The sequence below is a fragment of the Oryza sativa genome, chromosome 9, assembly GCF_034140825.1.
Source record: "Oryza sativa Japonica Group chromosome 9, ASM3414082v1".
Lineage (NCBI taxonomy): Eukaryota > Viridiplantae > Streptophyta > Magnoliopsida > Poales > Poaceae > Oryza > Oryza sativa.
In genome coordinates, this window is record NC_089043.1 from 23,361,635 (window position 1) to 23,379,938 (window position 18,304).

At 41.4% G+C, this 18,304-nt stretch overlaps 3 protein-coding genes across 4 annotated transcripts; all 3 read right to left on the minus strand.

Annotated features, from left to right (window-relative positions):
* Nucleotides 1-864: 864 nt before the first annotated feature.
* LOC107277391 (uncharacterized) lies at nucleotides 865-1,582 on the minus strand. Its single transcript, XM_026020357.2, has one exon. It carries the CDS (start codon nucleotides 1,364-1,366, stop codon nucleotides 965-967), a length of 402 nt encoding a protein of 133 aa, XP_025876142.1. The 5' UTR covers nucleotides 1,367-1,582; the 3' UTR covers nucleotides 865-964.
* A 636-nt stretch (nucleotides 1,583-2,218) lies between these two features.
* Nucleotides 2,219-4,138, minus strand: LOC9267449 (uncharacterized). The gene is made up of 2 exons (XM_015755240.3): nucleotides 3,820-4,138; nucleotides 2,219-2,642 (listed from the first exon to the last, which is right to left on the minus strand). The coding sequence occupies exons 1-2, from the start codon at nucleotides 3,997-3,999 to the stop codon at nucleotides 2,469-2,471; spliced, it is 354 nt and encodes a 117-aa protein (XP_015610726.1). The 5' UTR covers nucleotides 4,000-4,138; the 3' UTR covers nucleotides 2,219-2,468.
* A 707-nt stretch (nucleotides 4,139-4,845) lies between these two features.
* On the minus strand, nucleotides 4,846-8,518 carry LOC9269918 (AT-hook motif nuclear-localized protein 10). Of its 2 annotated transcripts, XM_015756988.3 has the most exons (6): nucleotides 8,364-8,518; nucleotides 7,321-7,918; nucleotides 6,780-6,832; nucleotides 6,168-6,299; nucleotides 5,778-5,939; nucleotides 4,846-5,415 (listed from the first exon to the last, which is right to left on the minus strand). In XM_015756988.3, exons 2-6 carry the CDS (start codon nucleotides 7,817-7,819, stop codon nucleotides 5,182-5,184), a joined length of 1,080 nt encoding a protein of 359 aa, XP_015612474.1. In that variant the 5' UTR covers nucleotides 7,820-7,918; nucleotides 8,364-8,518; the 3' UTR covers nucleotides 4,846-5,181. The 2 variants fall into 2 exon arrangements, with proteins under 2 accessions (XP_015612474.1, XP_015612473.1); XM_015756987.3 differs by having other exon boundaries at nucleotides 7,321-8,518.
* Nucleotides 8,519-18,304: the final 9,786 nt, after the last annotated feature.

Genomic DNA, 18,304 nt, shown 5'->3' on the forward strand with positions numbered 1-18,304 from the left:
ATAATATTTATGTTATTAAATGAAAATAATTATTGTGAAATATATTTCATAATTTACTTTTTTATATAGCATATGATAATATTTTTCTCAACAAAACCTGGTAGCACTTATAATAGTTTGATTTATAAAAAGAGAAAATCCAAGAAATGTTAGTGATAAGCACCCAATTTCAAGAAAATGTAATCGATAAGTATGAGTTCTGTAAAATATCATTGTATAAGCGACTTTTCTCAGAAATGTCATCGTCGACCATCCGCGTTGTTAAATACATCATTCATCCTATAGCACTTAACGGAGGGCTACCAACGGAATCCTAATGATGATGGTATTTATAGAACAAGTTGTTTGTACGATGACATTTCATGACACTCACACTCGTCGATATCATTTCTTGAAATTGAATGATTGTCAATGACATTTCTTAGACTTTTTTTTCTATGAAAAAGATATAGAATCTTTTATATTTTAGAAACATATATGTTCATAATCCACCGTTTGCGAAGCAAATTCTTGTTTTCTCAGAAGATTATTTTCGTAATAATCCACATGTGCATAAGTTAATTGTTTAGTTTGTTGTTTTGGACTCTACCGTGCACATCACCACCTTCTTAGTTCGTGAGTACATCCCTCCATGATGGTCTAAGAAAGCCTAATGACAGGTCCAGTCATTAATTCCTGATATGGCCTTTAGGCCCAAAATTGTACTCTCAAATAGTCAAATCTAAATCTCATTATTATTTTTTTCCCTATAAACCATCCATTTTTCAAACCTTGGCCATCCAACTGAATTTTTTTTCTTGGGTGAAAAACTGAAAATGCATTACACGGTGCAGTCAAAACTGGCCTAACATCCTCCAGGAAATCAATCCTAAACAAATTATCCAATTGCTAAGCATAAGCTACATTTACAAAGGGATCAACAATTCAGAGTTCAAATTATCCAATTGCTAAGCATAAGCTACAGTTACAGAGGGATCAACAATTCAGAGTTCACTGGGCATGGCACGATCGCGGCGTGCCTGCACGCCGCCAACGACGACGACGCCACCGCCGCCGCCGCCGCCCCGGCGCTCCAGACCACGCCCTCCTCCGCCTTCCACACCCCGTCGTCGAAGTTGCGCGCGTAGCTGTCCGAGTCGTACTCGTACCTCGCCGGCGCGGCGAGCCTCCTCCTCGCTGCGCGCCGCCGCCGCCCCGCCGCGCAGTACAGCCCCGCGGCCGCCGCCCGCCTCACCGCCGCCCACCACGCCCTCGCCGCGGCGGCGGCCGCCGCCACCGCCACCGCCACCGCCACCGCCGTGCCGTCCCCTCCTCCTCGCCGCCGGCTCTCGCACGCCGTCAGCCTCCGGTACGCGATCGCACCCATCTCCAAAAACGCGCCTCTCCTCTTCCGACTCGTGCGCGCGTGTTTTCCATTTTATAAACTCTTCACATCATCATAAATGTGTTTTTCCGGACCAGCTGGCATGTGGGACCCACCCGTCGGGGAGGAGGACCTGTTCGGTGCTACTCCAGCTGCCAGGTGGGTCCACCACCAGAGGCAGTTTAATAATTTTATTGTGAGCTCTAATCCGTGTTAGTACTACTGCTAAAACAAAAGATTTGGGTTGAGTTTAGTTCACATCAAAATTAGAAGTTTGGTTAAAATTAGAACGATGTGATGGAAAAGTTAAAAGTTTATGCGTGTAGAAAAATTTTGACGTGATGAAAAAGTTGAAAGTTTGAATAATTATTTTGGAACTAAACACGGCGTTGTTATCCGAGATGGGAGGCATATTGGCATTGTTTCCGGATGCGTATAATCAAGCTGGGAAAGAGCAGAAGTACAGGCTGTTTGATTGCATTTGGTGACCTGATCAAATCAAACCTATTAGTGTGCCAGTTGCTGGGCTTGATCTTTGTTAGGAACAAAAAAGGCTGGGAGATGAATAATAATAATAATAATAATAATAATATAGTATCAGAACAAGTTCTTCCAAATCATTGGTTATGAACGGCAATGCTTTGGATTTCAGAAGTTGGCATCTGGTAATGAGGGGCCATGACAGCTTCTTAACAGCAGCCAGGATTCCAGACTACAGAGTGCTGGAATACCGACACAGTATCACAAGACTAGTTCTATGTTCTGGCCAATTAGACAATTAGTACCCATAAACGGATATATAGCTGCTCTAATTGGCAATCACCTGTTAACAACATAGTAGCTGGGATTTAGTAGTAGGCATCAACTGGCAAAGCAAGCTTCCATGATCTTAACCTGATTGCAGCTGTTAAGGGAACTACCCCCAAAATGCATACAAATATGAAAGTATGAAAGGCATGTAGCCAAACTACTATGGATATTTTACTGAGTTTACGCACGTTTCAGAATTCCCTGTACAAAAGAATCCAATTTGAAACAAAATAAGGTTTTACCATTACCATGAATCTGTCTTACACAACTACTTCTCGATGCCTAAGTTCATATCTCATTTCTTTGCCTTAGAGAAACGAAGGCACCTGTACTTTTCACCGCTAACAGTGATCTCGAGGGCACCGTCTTGGTTGTCCTGATTCGAAGCAGTGCCCATGAGCACGCTCTTTTCCTTCTCTAAGTTCTCCTTTTCCATCTTCAGCCTTGCCTCTTGCCGCGCAATCTCAGCCTGTGAAACATGCAATTGGATCAAGTCATGCTGCAGGTCAAGCATAGTTCACTCTATCTGTCAAAACAAGTTTGTCATTTCATTTGCGAATAAATAAATATGAGTAAAATCATCAAGCATAGTTCACTCTTATATGTGAAAACAAGTTTGTTCAAGCTTCAAACCATCTGAAAGAGGAATGTGTTCTCAACTTATTATTTCTACTAATCTGGCAAAGATATAATGGTAACAGGTCACTCTGCACTAATACAGGGTCCAAAATCACTCGGCATGACAAATTGACAATTAACCAGAATGGAACCAAGTGATTGTTTTGGATAGGCAAGAATCAAGTGACTGGGAGTTTAAATTTCCCCTATCAAATAGGATTACCTTATTACAGTCAGAACAACAACATTTAACAAATCTCTTAACCAACAACATAGCCTTCCATACGCAAAACATTTATCCAAATGAATTAAGATCAGAATCCGCCAACACAGCCATATTGCTTATATCTCAATAGTAGTCTCTGAATGGAACTATGAAAGGATTCAGCCATTTTTGGGACTTGCTGACACACCATAATCGATGGACAGGAGGAGGGTAACATACTGACTACTGAGACAAAACGACATGATAATAGGAACGCCAACAAAACATGTAAAGAAGAAACAAGCCAAAATGTATGCAATAAACTTCGGTTGACATAATATAATTCATGTAACTGTACATGTCATGTGATGAAGCAGGTATGACTATTGAGGAAAGATCCCAAATGTACCACGAACTAACCCACAGGTCTAGATTATCTAGGAAAGATTTTGTTCTCTCACAACATGATTCAAACCTATTCATCCTTAAAAATTGAAACCTTGAGAAGGTATTCATAAATAATACGGCAATCCTACTCATACACTCTAGTCTACATATGCATATTCTTCACATTTGGCAGCAGTTCCACCAAATGAAATTCTTCACCATTAGCAGTGTAGTCAGATTCCTATCGGCATAGGAGCTAAACTACTGAAAAAAAAAATCTAATAAGGCATTACATCCTTGTCCGCTTAGTTGTTTGACTTGTTTTTAAGCCAAAAACTGAGAAAAGAAAAAAAAACAAAGAAGAAAGAACAGGGGCGGATTTGGAGTGATGGGGGAAGCAAAGGAAGGGGATCATCAACATCAGATCATCACCGACCTCGCGGCGGGAGAGCTCGGCCTTCCAGGCGGCCTCCCGCTCGGCGACCTCGCGCTCCCGCTCCTGGATGTAGCTCTGCATCTCCCGCTCCTTCATGACGCGATCCTGGATGTCCGCGTCCAGCGCCTCCTGCAGCTCCTTCACGAACCTGTCCACCACCGCCTTGATCCGCACCGACATCTCCCTCCCCCGCACTTCGCCGCCTCGCCGCCGCTGGCGCCGGACTCCGGCGGCTGGGCTAGGGCTCCGATGCGGCCGCGGCGCGGCGAAATTTTCGTGGGCCGCTCGTTTCGTCGTGGGAGAGAGCCCAGCCTCTGCTGAGTCAGCAACTCTCCTGGGTCCGTACGCTTTCGACTGCGAAAGCCCGCAGAAAACGTATTCCAGAAAACCGTAATCATCAAGTGAACACGTACTCTTTGTAAACTTGCAACAAGCCAGCAGGATGAAAACGGTTGGGAAAACATCTTCGTCCTTCGACCATTTTAGTAACCATACTTTTCTCGGAAACAGAAATGGTTTAGAAAAATAGAAAATATCAAAAAATCAAAATCACATATTTAATTTAACATGGCTATATAATATAACCACATAAATTCATTTCTATTTTTACCATTTTCATTTTCCTTTTTCTTTTACCGTTTCCGACGGTTTGGTAGGTACAAATAAGAAACGGGCTTTAGTCGGTCGGTTGAGAATTTTCGTGACTATTTTCATCCTACCTATGACCTCCTTTGAAAATTTTCATTTTTGAGGATTTTGGTAGAAATTGAGCTAATTTCTAATGTTCCAAAGAATCCAAAGTATCAGCATCTGAGATGCGGCATAAAAGAGATGCCTCTTCTGTTGGCATGTCCTTGCCAACCGAAAACACATGATCTCCCAACTTCACAGACAGTCACACAATGCAAGACATACAGTGACAAATGGGTTAGCATCAGCAACAGAGAAAAATGAAAAATGTGCAGAACATTTTTCAGCTTCACACAGAGAGAGCATACCAGAAGGTAAAAGAACTGAGCCACAAGCTAACCGCAACATGCCAACATAGTTACATAGAAGCAATGAGCTTTTTCATCGGTGTCTGGAAGATAAAAAAACAATTTAACCACCTAAATAACACATTGAGTCTAGTCTCCAATAGTAACAGCACCTACACCAGAAGAGCTAGCTAGAGATGCAACGGCTACAGTTTTCTTCCCTGATTCAGGTTCAGACATTACACTAGATAGGGGGGCTAGTTAGGATCCATGGCGTCGCACCGGAGTACCTCGAGTACCACCGCCACGACATTTCCTTTCGCAAGTTCTACGGCGGTCAGACGGGACCAAGGTCTGGTCACTGATGATGATGAGGAGGAGGAGCTCACTTCCAGGATAAGCTGGGTAGCCCTGGCTGGCCATGGTTGCTGGCCGTGACACCTTGGTTCAGCGGGCTCCCCGGGCCGCCCGATGATTCACTCAATGTGCCCCTTGATGGCGGGCTGCTTGGCCCCGTCCCGCTCATCGGCACCATCTTTAGCGGTGCAGACATTGGGTCTGAAGGAGCATGCAGCTTTGGCCCCTTTTTCCCTTCGGTGTTGAAGCTTCCCACCACAATCTGTGGACACAGGAATGGTAATTGTTCATTATACATAGTGTGTAACACATAATTGTTCATTCTGTAGTAGTGTGTCACACACTTTAGAAGATAGAACAACCTGACATAAGCTACAGCTTCAAAAGTAAATATTCTATAAAAAATCCAAAGATGTCCACCTAGCATCATTCAGATAATATTTCCTTTTCGAAAACTACATGAAAGCCAAAAAACTTCAAAGGAAGTCCAAGACAATGAATGAATTTCAGCAAACCATATACTATAGTAGTTAGTAAAAATAGACAAGATCATAAAACTATAACTAACAAACTTACATACAGAGAGATTTTCTAGAAGTTTATGGTTGATGTAAGGGGGAATACCTGCACTGGTGAAGCAGCTGTCAGAAGTCCAGCAACTCCACCACCCAAGACGCGACCATCAGGGCCTGCTAGAGAAACACTGAGCCCACCAGTTCGACTACGATGGCCTCCATTCTCTGATAGAAGGAATGAACCGGACAGCGACAGTATCTCAAATCGTCCCTGTTCACAGAAAATAAGAAGGTTTCCTGGTTTATTCTTCAACGGAGGAATAAGAATTTCCACTGTGGTAATTCTACACAAACCTAAAACTCGAGCTAGATAATTCATTAACACCCACAGTTTTACCATATACAAACTCTTGTATTAGTATTTACAGCTTATGCAGTGGTTGCATTTGATGTTGAAAATAGATTTTCTCGATATCTTCTGACGGTCAGAAGCACATACCTCGTATGTTACTGTTCCACCGGAAGTAGCAGCTTGCCGAAGTGTCACATTTGATATGGCGCCGTTTGCTGACAGAACGCATACTCCACGAGTTCCATGCTGGGAGAATGACATGATCTTTGCAGATACATCCTGAAATGTAGAATTCAAGTCATTTCCAATTAGAAGACTGTCCATATTTGATTTCTGCACCCTTATCCTTGTATCTACACACAACCAAAACTTGCCAAGTGCTTCTATAGCATATAATCTTGTGATATGTAAAGTACAATAACTAAGATAATGGGTACTGTAGTTAAAAAAAATCTGAAGATCTCACAAGATAGAATTCCATTCATACACCATGCATAAAGACACAGCTCACCCGTAGAAATGTAAAATGGAACTATGTTAGCATGAGACCATATTTTTTTCACACATTTAATTGGAATTAATAGCTACAAGATAAAAAAATGCCCAGGTGTTAGTATGTGCTCAAGTGACAATAAAAACCAGTAATCTGATCAAGACAGCAACACAATCAACAACAACCAAATGTCCTATGTTGCATCCAAAAGCAAGTAGATGGATGAAAAGAAAAAAACAGAAAGCAAAGACTGAACATTGCTTTACCTCTCCAGCTTTAACAAAAATAACATGAGGTGTGAATCCAGCTCCTGCTGACCCTGCAAATTGCAATTCAACCAATAATGATCAAACACATTTACTGACCTCGAAAAGAAGTGAAAAAGACACATTCCAAAACACCAGTCATAAAAATCATAGTTCAGTAATGTAACAGCTAAAGAGTAACCACGAAGTGGCACAAAAATTACTGAAAAAATAAAACCAAACTTTCCTATTCAAATTTTGCACTAAAGAAGGGTTCCCTTCCATGCTAGAAACAAAAGAAAAGGTTTCCTAACCACTTAACCAATAATCTGCATACAGTAAATCATCTCAGATCTAGTAAAAACAGCCAGCAAAACCTGAGCAAGTGCAGAGTTAAGTACTCCTGACAGTAACTTTTTATCCTCTAAACAAACAATAACAAAATGAAAAACCAAATGAGTTTCCTCTAAAACTTCATCTCCTCTTCTTGAACATAACAAAATAACAAAAAATTTAGCAAAAAATGGAATAGTATTATAGGTTTAGAGATATAGTGATATACCGATATCTCCAATTCCGAAAGAGGGCACGTGCTTCTTGTTCGTGGAGCCCTTTGGCCGCCCCCTCTTCTTCGCCCCCGGCGGCGGCGCCGACGACACGGCGTCCGGCGACTTCGCGGCAGCCGCCGGCGAGAAAGGCCCGGAGGCCGCCACCGCCGCGGTGGACACGGGCACCAATGCCAGCGACATGGAGCCGTCGGGGCCGTACTTCCTTGGCCGGCCACGCTTCTTCTTGACCACCGGCTCGCCGGCGTCGAGAGCCGCCGCGCCATTGCCTCCTGCGGGCGGGTACGTCGCCGCCGGGGCCGGGGCCGGGGCGGAGTTCACCGGAGCGAAGATGGGCGTGCCGTCCGCCGTGTACGCCATGCGCACGCTCTGCATGCCGCCGGACGACGGCGGCGGCGGCGCAGGCGCCGCCGCCGGCGGGCTCTTGGGCAGCACGAACGGCTCCCTTCCTCCCGCCATCTCCGACGACGCCCTCACCTGAGTCACCTCCATCATTCCCACACCTTCTCTCGCAGAAGCTCAGCTCAGCAGCTCACTCAGCTCAGTGATTTCTTGGACCGAAATTTCAAGGCGAGCTGAGGAAGAAGACGAGAGCTGCAAAAACCACCATAAACCCCGCGCTGCTCAAAGCTGTGGAACAATTTTTTTTTCAACGATTTTACAGCGGAAGGATGGTGATTTCTTGGAATGGGTGAGAAGGAAGCTCAAATGAGGGGAGAAAATGGAAAAGAAAATCGGAGGAAGAAATGGTAAACCCACAATTTCCCAAATAAAAACGGAAAAATAGCTGGAAGGAGTTTTAAAATCCAAGGTTTAATTTGGTTCGGATTTAGCAAGTGAGCACTGAAACACAGATCCCAGCTCGAGCAAAGTAAGCAGCCAAAAATTACCAAGAAATTACCAGGAAATTAGGGACACTAGCGAGTACTTAAGAACAAACCGCAAGAAAATAATCTGAACAAAAAAAAAAAGGCTAGAGCAAAGCTTGCAAAGCCTTATGCGGAAAGATGGAAGCTCAAGAGCACTCGCAGAAACTCACTCAAAACAACTCGCGAGGAGAGGAGAGAAAATTTAGGGATTTCGCTTGTCTCCTACGTAAATTCCCCTAACTCGCCCGCCTCTCCAATTTTTCTCTCTCCGTTTTTTTTTTCCTTCTCTTTCTTTTCCTTTTTCTTAACGCCCCTACTAGCACGTAATCTTTGGGGAACAAAAAAGAAAAGGTTTTATAATTTGGGAAATAAAAAATGAGCAGGTGAGGTGAAGCACGTCAGGATTGCATTGGTAAAGGGTCTACCTTATTTGACCCCAGGGGACTTTATTTTATTTACTTTGTGTCCTTCCTTTGCTCTTGGCTTTATCTGCTTATGTATTTCTTCTTCTTTTTTTTATCTTCCTCTTTTGTTCTGTTTGTTTTTCACTGTGCTCATGGACCTAACCAAAACCATTTCCAATCTGCCCACAAACTCCAGCCAAGCACATGCCAACTGTCTTGCAACATCTCATAAAACAAAAGAGCATGCCTTTTGAAGTTTTGTTTTGAACAGATTCATATTGAGGTGAAAAACATGATAAGTTGATGTTTTAAACTGGTATGTCATTACATGTAAATATATATGCCTTCACATGTACACTTTGTATGCTTGTAAAAATACAGGAGGTAATATTTAATATTTTTTACCATCACATGATTTAATATTTTTATCATTTAATTATAAATCATATGGCATGAAAAAGTCACGACTATGAGAAAAAAAATCCAAGAATACTAATGATGACAATGAAATAGGGAGCAGTAGTCGCACATATCCTCCTTAGAAACCACTATATCTCGTCCTTAGATCCTATGAAAATAATTGTAAAACATAGATAATTCTAACATCGTTGTTGACCAGCAGAGTTATGATAAAAACATGGTTATAACAACAAGATACAATAATATTATATAGTGGTGAGATAAGAGATACCTAGAAAAGTCTATAAATATTGTATTAGTGATTTCTCCGTAACATCCCCTGCAAAGTGAACCACAGGTTTCTATGACACTACAAAGTAGATATGTAGTAACATAGATTGAAATGGAATTTGCTGGGAGAGATGAAGAATGTGGGTGGAATGGTGAAGTAATATAGTGGGATGCGAATGGTTATATATCATTTGAATCTTTCAGTTTGTTGATTTACATAACCAAAGAAGGAAGCTCTTAACCCATAAGCTTTGTACCAATCGGATATGTGCAACCGTTACGTATTCACATATTTTTTATTACCCTCTCCCTATTTCAAAATAGCAGTATGTGAATGGATATATGCCATATGAACGTTTCGATTTTATCGATTCACCAAAGAAGGAAGCTCATAACCCGTTATTTGTACCAACCAAATGTGTCTAGCCATTACGCATTCATGTGTTTTAGTAACTGCTCTATGTTTCAAAATAGTAGGATGTGAATAGCTAAAAATCATTTGAAAACTTAAAATGATTTTCGCTCATTAGGCATTACACATTCATATGCTCATTAGGCATTCGCTTTTCTGAGCATCCGCTCTCGATTTCAAAATTAAAACAGAAAAAAAAATCGTGTGGCCAATACATTTTGTTTTCCAAAAAAATATTAAAGTGAAACCATCGGAGTCTGTAATTGTATGAACTGGACAAGGCACTTGAGATTCCTACAAACGCACCAATTCTTTTTATTTTGGAAAAGTTGTTGTGACATAATAAATCTGTAATTTGTAAAATCAATACTCTTCAAATTAAAGAAGATGAATCACCAACCAAGTTATGCAGTCCTAAAAACATCATTGATGTAGTTTCCTCCTCACACATAACATAATCATAGTGTGTAGACCACAAAGACCATTCCAGTAACGAATTTACAAGGAAATTCTAGCCTGAGCCATTCTAGTATTTTGCTAGGTGACACAAAAAAAGAAAAAAGAAAGAAAAAGTCGGCACCACAACCCTGGACCAGGTCAACAAATCCGGATTTAATTTTTGATGAAGAAACGAAATCGAAATAGGACACGGCATCATTAAGTCGAGCACTTTTATTCCCCTAAAGATCCAAACACAAGCAGTACCAATTGCTAGGCATGGCCCATTTTTGCACCCAAAATTTCTAGCTTTTCTTGTCCCATGCAATGCTCCATCTTCACGGCAAAGTAAATGGAGTATATTTACATGAATTTTCTCATGTCCATGATGCTTTGAAATAATTGCAGTCACTAGAGGAATAATAATTATTTGGAATTACCAAAAAGAAAAAGAAAGAGGAGGGCCTAAGCAGGAGAGATTGAGTGCCTGCTAAGAATTAGCCTGCAAATCGAATAAAGTTCTGCACTTTATTTATACCACCACTCTTTATCAAACTTGTCCACCACGTGTCGTTTGCATCGTCCTTATCGCCGTCTGTAGATTTTTTCATTCTAAAAACTTTAATTTGTTTACTGTTTGATACTATCTTCCTCTTAATATAAAAAGTTTTAGAGTTAAAAACGATTATTAAGAAAGTAGCCAAAGGCCGTGTTTAGTTCACCCCTAAGTACCTCCAACTTCCAATTTTACACACAACCAAAGTTAAATAGGAAGATGTGATTGGTTAAAAAGGGTAGGAGAAAAAAATGAATGGTGAATAATTATAATTGGTTGAGAAATAAATATTGGTGAAGAAATTATTATATTTTAGGATAAATTTTAAGTGCTAGAAATTATTATATTTTGGAGGCGGAGGAAGTAACTATTTAATCCCTGTTTGACGCCTTGACGTTGTGAGATGGGCTGTTATTGTTGTTGCATATATATATATATTGCCGTCCAAGCTCTAGACTGATCCCATAATACAGATGTGCTATGCTGAGAAATCGCAATTTAGGTACTGGTTTGGATTATCACACCAGTCTGACATGACAAGTAATTGTTTGGAATATATATATTAGTATTTTTTTCAACATAAATAGGCAGTTGAGATGTAATAAATATTTTTGTTCAAAATAGTAGGATGGTACATTGAGGAGGTGTGAGTGTGACAGAATGAGCTCCATCTGTACAGAGAAAAATTAAAGCAGAGTGACTTCACTATTTTCAGTTTTGCAAGCAGTGACTTCAGCTAACACATTTGCACGTATTAACTGCATTGGTACAGAAAAATGAAGATGGTGAATTTATTTACGTGGAGCAAAACACGGAGAAAACGATGAAATTGTACTGGATGCATCTGCAATTCTGCATCCTGCTGACACCTTATCACTGGAGCCAGCAAGAATATACTGAACTTTTCCCGTGAAAAGTGAGAAGAATATATCAATATACTCAGTGTTTATCTGTGTTTTCCTTGAGAAAAAAAAACAGAAGGAATTCACTACAAAATGAACTTTGAAGCAAGATGGACGTGATTATTATGATCAATTCATGTATAAAAAAATTCATGTCAGTACTCATATTCCCAAAAAAAAACCAATTAATTCAGATAATTTATTTGGCTGGGTACACAATTCAGATTAATTTTGTACTGCAGGGATTAGCTAAGTCCAAGCTAACATAACCTAACCTACTTGTGAAAACTAACAAAATGCTCAACAAGAAACAAAAGACAAAGAATGTTTTTTTTTTCAATAAAACTGGGTGAAGAGGATCACTCAGAATTAATATTTGTAAGTGTCATAATCATCTTTAGATACATACACATTAATTCACTGTAATTTCTAGTGTGAAATATTTCTCTTGCCGAAAGCGTGCAACCATTGCATACTGTGATGTTTGCGTGCACTTATTGACCACTTTTTTCCCATAATAAACAGCAAAGCAAAGTGAGAACAAATGAGCATTGTAACTTGCTCCAATATATTTTTTTTCTTGATGGCCATACACGCCATCCTTTTCTCTTTAATACAAAAAACAAGCCGTCTATTTTCGTGTATCTTCACCTTCTGACTTTCTTCTGTTTTAGTGCGGCCAAGCTTATCCATGAGATAGAAAGAAAGAAAAAGAAAATCTTTATCAAAAGTAACCCTTGTAAAATAAATTTTCATTTCTTGAAGCAAGCATTGAGAAGAAGATAAGAACAAGATTTAGCCACAAATTTCCAAGGAAAAAAATATCTTCTTCATGCTAGAGAATGGATGGAATCTTTTTGTTATTTTAACATGCTAAGTGAGAGACGACAGTGAGTAGATGTGTGGTTCTAAATCCTCCTCCACTGTGGTGTGGTGTTGTTGCCTTGCAAATCAATTATTGGTGGGGAAAACTGGAAAAGGTTGGAGAAAAAACGACCACTTATATTGACTGTTTCTCCTGTTTATGTTCTGAATATTTTTCTGAAGAAAAATAAAGGAAGGGTGTGTTTTTGTGTCTAGGGGGTATGCACAATTGCGCATGCTAATTAGGTAGTAGAGCATTTTCTCCTGTTAGGCAGACATTTGTTGGAAACTATGTACTTATTGACAAATACTAGTGTGGTGACACACTATTGAGTCACACCCTCATCAAGAAATTGGTCCTATTAGGTAAAGGAGAAAAAAAATGCTATACTCAATTAAAGTGATATGATATTGTTGCTTCAATTGAGCACACCAATAGTGTAGGGACTTATGGTGGAGCCAATTGGCATGTCAATTCCACACATATAAAAATAAAACAAAATGCATTAATGCAATACAGCAAACTGTAACAGTCTTTTATGTTTAGAAGAAATGGACACTCTTTTAAGTAGAGGGTTATTGTCAAATCACAAGAGAAAGGAAAAAACAAAAGCATGATTACTACTGGAAAAGAAGGAAAGGAAAGAGAAAGGGAAAGCAGCAAGGAAGGAGGGCTCACCCCCCATGTGAGCTTCCCCCTGAAATTTGATAAATTCCACTTATCTTTTTTTTTTTCACAACAGCCGGCCATCCATGATGGCTTTTGGAGCCTTGTAACCTAACAATCCGTTCCTGATTTTAATACCACTAGACTGCTATTACATATCTCATTTGACCAAATTAATACAAGCTCAAATGCGATTATTGCACATGACACAAAATTAAAGCCCTTTTAGTTTGTTCATCTGCAATTTTGTTTGCTCATGAACTGTAAATTTATCTACGGTTTTACTTTTAACCTCAAAGTTTTGTGTTGCTGCTTTTTCTGCTCGTGAGCTCCCGGCTTTTTATTGGTTTGTCGGTGTAAAGATCAATCATCTTTCGACAAAGCTCCCAACAAACGGTACAATCTTCGTTTCACCTAGGGAGTATAGACTCTACTCTACCTGTTACTAAATATAAATATGTACAGGAATCAAATACATAATATAAATATTTCTGAGACATTGACTCCATTATACAGGAATCCAAATATTTTTAGGCAATCAGGTGCTCAGTAGAGAAATCCAAGCAACTCAAAACTCAAAATTAATCAATAAGATAAATGCAATGAAATCTTTTCTATCTATCTTAACGTTTGCCACTGAGAGAGGTAGCTAGGTGGGTACGTCTGTACCCCCAAAATGTTTTACACAATACTAGTATATAATTTTAATACTGCAAAAATGTACTTATAATTCATACACAAATAAGAGCTATTCAAGAAAATTAAAAAGTCATTTGCATGAAGAAAGATTTCAACTTTCACAAATCAATACAATATATATTAGTTTGATAATTTATTGATAAATATCACTATTTTCTTATAGCGCCACCAAATCAGAGTTTGAACCCATGACGAAAATCCTGGCTCCGCCACTTATTTTTACTACTACAAAATAACCTATAACCTAAAAGTTTATATTTAACACAGTAGCTGCTGAAGGAGTAATTACCACCCTGACTGAAGACTCCTTGTGATCATCTGCTCCAATGTGTTTTCAATGCGGCCAACCTAGTCGTAGACACTCCTAGCTAGGTTCACCACTTCAATGAACATCTTTGACAGAGAGAGAGAGGCCGTGTTTAGTTCACCCCCAACTTTTAACTTTCCATCACATCACATCACATCTAAAACTTTCTTACACATATAAATTTTTAACTTGTTTTTTTAAACTTTCAACTTTCCCTAAATTTTTAGCTTTTTTCAGAGACTAAACACAGCCAGAGTAGTAGTAAATGCGAGCGGCAGTGAAGAGGGCAGTCGCAAGTAGCAGCAGTAATGAAAGGCGTTTCCAAGAGGAAAAGGATGAACCCGTGGATGCAATCACTCATGAGATGAGCAACGTAGGGCCGTCGTCAATGAATGTCCTTTTTCTCCAAGTCGCCAACTGTTTTCTGCTCCATCGCCTCCGATCCGGGGAAGACAGTACAGTACAGTACAGTATAGTTACAGTCACAAGCCGCCGCAAGATCGTCGTCGTAGTAGTTGTTGTTTCAGTCTTCAGAGGCCATGTGAGTGTGGCCCAATTCGAGTTAGATGAAAATAAAAATTAAGATTAAGCTGAAGTAATAGTATGCAGACGAGAAAGTATGAGTTTTAATTATTACAAACTTAAAGTTGAATTTAATTGATAATTTAAAGCAATTTTTATATAGAAAGTTTTTTAACGAAGCGTATTGTTCAGCAGTTTGAAAATCGTGCTATAGAAATCGAGATATAATCTGCATCTCAATCAGAAATGAACGGGTAACGGGTATATGTTACTACTAGATGTTAATCGAGGATTTGTCCGGACCTCTGTAAATTCCGAATGTCCTTGCCGGATCTATTCGTTTATTCCTGCTACGTTTCTAAAATTACAATTTTGAAAAAGAAATATTTGTACGAAATACATTGCTTAGACCCTTAGTTCTAAACTACTCGTCCACTTCAGATTATCTGTCATCCTAGTATTCAGATTTTTTTAATCAAAATATCACGTTCCAAAGCATTTTTTGGTGTGAAGCTTGCCAAACAACAAATAATCTGAAACGAAAGGTTGTACCTGGTAGGTTTATAATTTACTCTCCCCTTCCACTTATATACTCCATGATGATAGTTAGATCATTTTTGAACTAACAAACGTCGTATATAAATAAAAGAAGGGAGTATAATGTTTATCTATTTTATAAACAGATCGATCATCTGTTAGCCATCGTCCTCATTTCACCTTAGAAAAAACATGCCTGGAAGGAATAGACTGATCCCACGCAAAAAAGATTAAAAGAAAATAAAGGAAATGGGCTGATGGCCTGATGGGTAGAGGAAGCTGCACCGCAAACCTGCACTTGTTTAGCCCAATCAGACAGGTAGCTGTAGCTCACTCCATTAGTGGATAGAAATAAGTCCACTTGGAGTCCCTTAATTATAAAGATCCATAACCCTAAACCGTAATACCGGATATCTTGATCCATCCAACTATTAAAACCGGTGTAATTTGACTTTCTCGATGGTTTTGAGAGTGCTTTTCATTGACATGGCATGTTGACCTAGTCCGACTTGTGCTGACATGGCACCCTAATCACAAAATGGAAGTGAGGCCCACATGTAAGTCACAAAGAAGAAAAAATAAAAAATTGTAGGGCACATGTGTTAGTCCCCTTCTCCACTCTCTAGTCTCTATCTTTTCCCCAACCATAGCAATTTCTCCCACATGGGCGGCGCAGCTGCGCAACCACGTAGCTCAAGTCTGGATCCGGCGGCCTCGTCCTAGCATCGTCGCCGCCGAAGAAGGGGGAGGGATCCGCCGCAGCGGTGGAGGATGTGGTCATCAGGCGACGATCGGCGGGGAGCACAGCTTGTGGTAAGAGTAAGTAGGGGTGAAAACGGTACGGAAACGGACGGAAACAACCTTTATCGTTTTCGTTTTCATATTTTTTTCGGAATCGGAATCGGAAACCCCAGAAACGAATATTATCGAAACCGAAAACGGAGCGAAAACGAACCGGCGCGGATACGGTAACGGAAATTTATCAGAATACAAAAACCCCTCAAACTGAGCTTCAAACTTTTGTCAAGTCCAATTCTCAAGTCTCAACAGTCAACAATTCATCATAAAACACAATTATATGAAATCGTCACAACAGCAAAATATATTCTTCTATAACTTCATATAATTTGCATAACAAATATTTAAAAAAAAAATTACATCAAAACACCCTTTATAAGATATATAGTATACACTATTATTCAGTGCTATACTGCTAATCTGCTATGAGCTATCACTCCATCATCAGTACATAGTTCATCAATTGTTTCGGTCATCACACAACAGCAGCACACATCAATCCATCAGTACAGTACTTGGATCAATCACAAAACAGCTACTTGCATTTGATGATTCCATCATAAATCTACAGCACAAAAGAAATCAAATCAATGGTTTAGGCTCGTCGGCTCGTCGCTGGGCTGCTGGCTGCTGCCGCTGGGCTGTTGGCTACTGCCGCTGGGCTGCTGGCTGCTGCGACTGCGAGGCGAGGCGTCGTCGGCTCCTTGGTGTGGCTGTGGCGTCATCGTCAGTGGTGGTAGCGGCGGTGAAACGGTGGGACGGCGCCGCGGCCGCGAGACGGCGCTACGAAACGGCGGGACAGCGTCGCGAGATGGCGGCGGTACGAGACGGCGAAGACGGTAGGGGCGAGGTCGCGAGGAGCCGAGGACGGCGGACCAGCGGTGGGCGCTAGCGGTGGGCGGAGCGCAATGCTTCGCCGCCGGCTCGCGGTCTCGCAAAGTTGCGATGCCGTGTGGCTGTCTCTCTCCTCTAGGGTTAGCCACTATTTGGGTAGATGCCGCGATTTGGGTTGGGCTTAAAACTTGGGGACGAGTTATAGACTATTGATTCTATGGGCCTTTTTAACTTCGGAAATTCCGATAATTTTTCCGGAATTTTTCCGACCGATTCCGAGTTCCGACGGAAACTGCTATTATCATATTCGATTCCGTTTCCGAGAAAATATTTCCGTTTTCGATTCCGTTTCTGAGAAATTCCGAAAAAATTCCGACCGGCTGATTCCGTTTCCGAAAACAGGCCCGGAATCCGAAAAGTTTCCGTACCGTTTTCACCCCTAAGAGTAAGAAGGGGGCGGGCAGCCTCACCCTGGCATCGTCGTCAATTGAGGAGGTGGAGGGATTAGCTGAGGCGGTGGAGGATGCGGTCGGTGAGTGGCAGAGGATGCGGTCGGTGAGTGGCAGAGGATGCGGAAGGCAGGCAGCATAGGGCGTGGTCGTCGAGCGACAGTCGGCGGGGAGCACTGCCAGTGGTAGGAGGAAGAAGGTACAACTTCTACAGTGGCCACTGCTAGATAACACCGCTACGCGAGGCTCGTGAGCACTGTGGCAGCCATCTGCCGCCCCCTCGCCTCCGAAACATCGTGGCGGCGGGGGAAGGCAATGCTCACACTAGAGGAACATGCGGAAACCAATGGCAAGGGGCAACGGGATGGGTCAAGGGAGAGGGTGGGACTCGTCGGTGGGGGGAGGAGAAGTAGGGAGGAGCAGCATGCGTGGAAGACCTCACCAGAGCACGATAGCTTCCTTTTTGTGTTCGCAGATCCAGTGGGATCTATTCTCTCTAGCTCATGATAGTGGACGAGCTCGAGGAGACTTGCCAACCGACGGCCACCACCCAACTCCATCTTCTCGTCTCCGTGCGCTAGTCCCTCCGTCCTCCCACCTCCCATGCCACGCCACCGGCAGGCGCCACGGCATTGAGCTCCATGATGACGGTGCCCATGACCATGCTACTCTAGGCGAGGGGCATGCTACGGCAGTGGACTTGGTGACGGAGGGCTCATTGTAGCCGGGTGCCTAGAGGACTGCCCTACCGTCGCCCGCCGTTGCCCCACTACATCCTGCAGATGCTATGTAGCCGAGAGGAAATATGATGATTAAAAGGAGACATAAGCAAAGGAAGAGAAGAGTCACTAACACGTGGCCCCCACATGCTGACTCTAACATATTGGACTAGGTCAACGCACCACGTCAGCAAAAACCATTGAAAGAGTCAAATTATACTGGTTTTAATAGTTGGGAGGGTCAAATTATTCAGTATTATAGTTTAGGGATACGAATCAGATTGGACCTGTATTTAAGGGAGTCAGAGTGGAC

What these genes read in the sequence shown, in the direction of transcription:
- LOC107277391 (XM_026020357.2), bottom strand. Translation starts at nt 1,366, where the DNA reads ATGGGTGCGATCGCGTACCGGAGGCTGACGGCGTGCGAGAGCCGGCGG.
- LOC9267449 (XM_015755240.3), bottom strand. Translation starts at nt 3,999, where the DNA reads ATGTCGGTGCGGATCAAGGCGGTGGTGGACAGGTTCGTGAAGGAGCTG. An exon ending in CCGAGCTCTCCCGCCGCGAG is followed by an intron (nt 2,643 to 3,819) that starts GTCGGTGATGAT and finishes CATGTTTCACAG; the next exon opens with GCTGAGATTGCGCGGCAAGA.
- LOC9269918 (XM_015756988.3), bottom strand. Translation starts at nt 7,819, where the DNA reads ATGATGGAGGTGACTCAGGTGAGGGCGTCGTCGGAGATGGCGGGAGGA. An exon ending in TTTTTGTTAAAGCTGGAGAG is followed by an intron (nt 6,300 to 6,779) that starts GTAAAGCAATGT and finishes TCTACATTTCAG; the next exon opens with GATGTATCTGCAAAGATCAT. An exon ending in GTGGAACAGTAACATACGAG is followed by an intron (nt 5,940 to 6,167) that starts GTATGTGCTTCT and finishes TTCTGTGAACAG; the next exon opens with GGACGATTTGAGATACTGTC.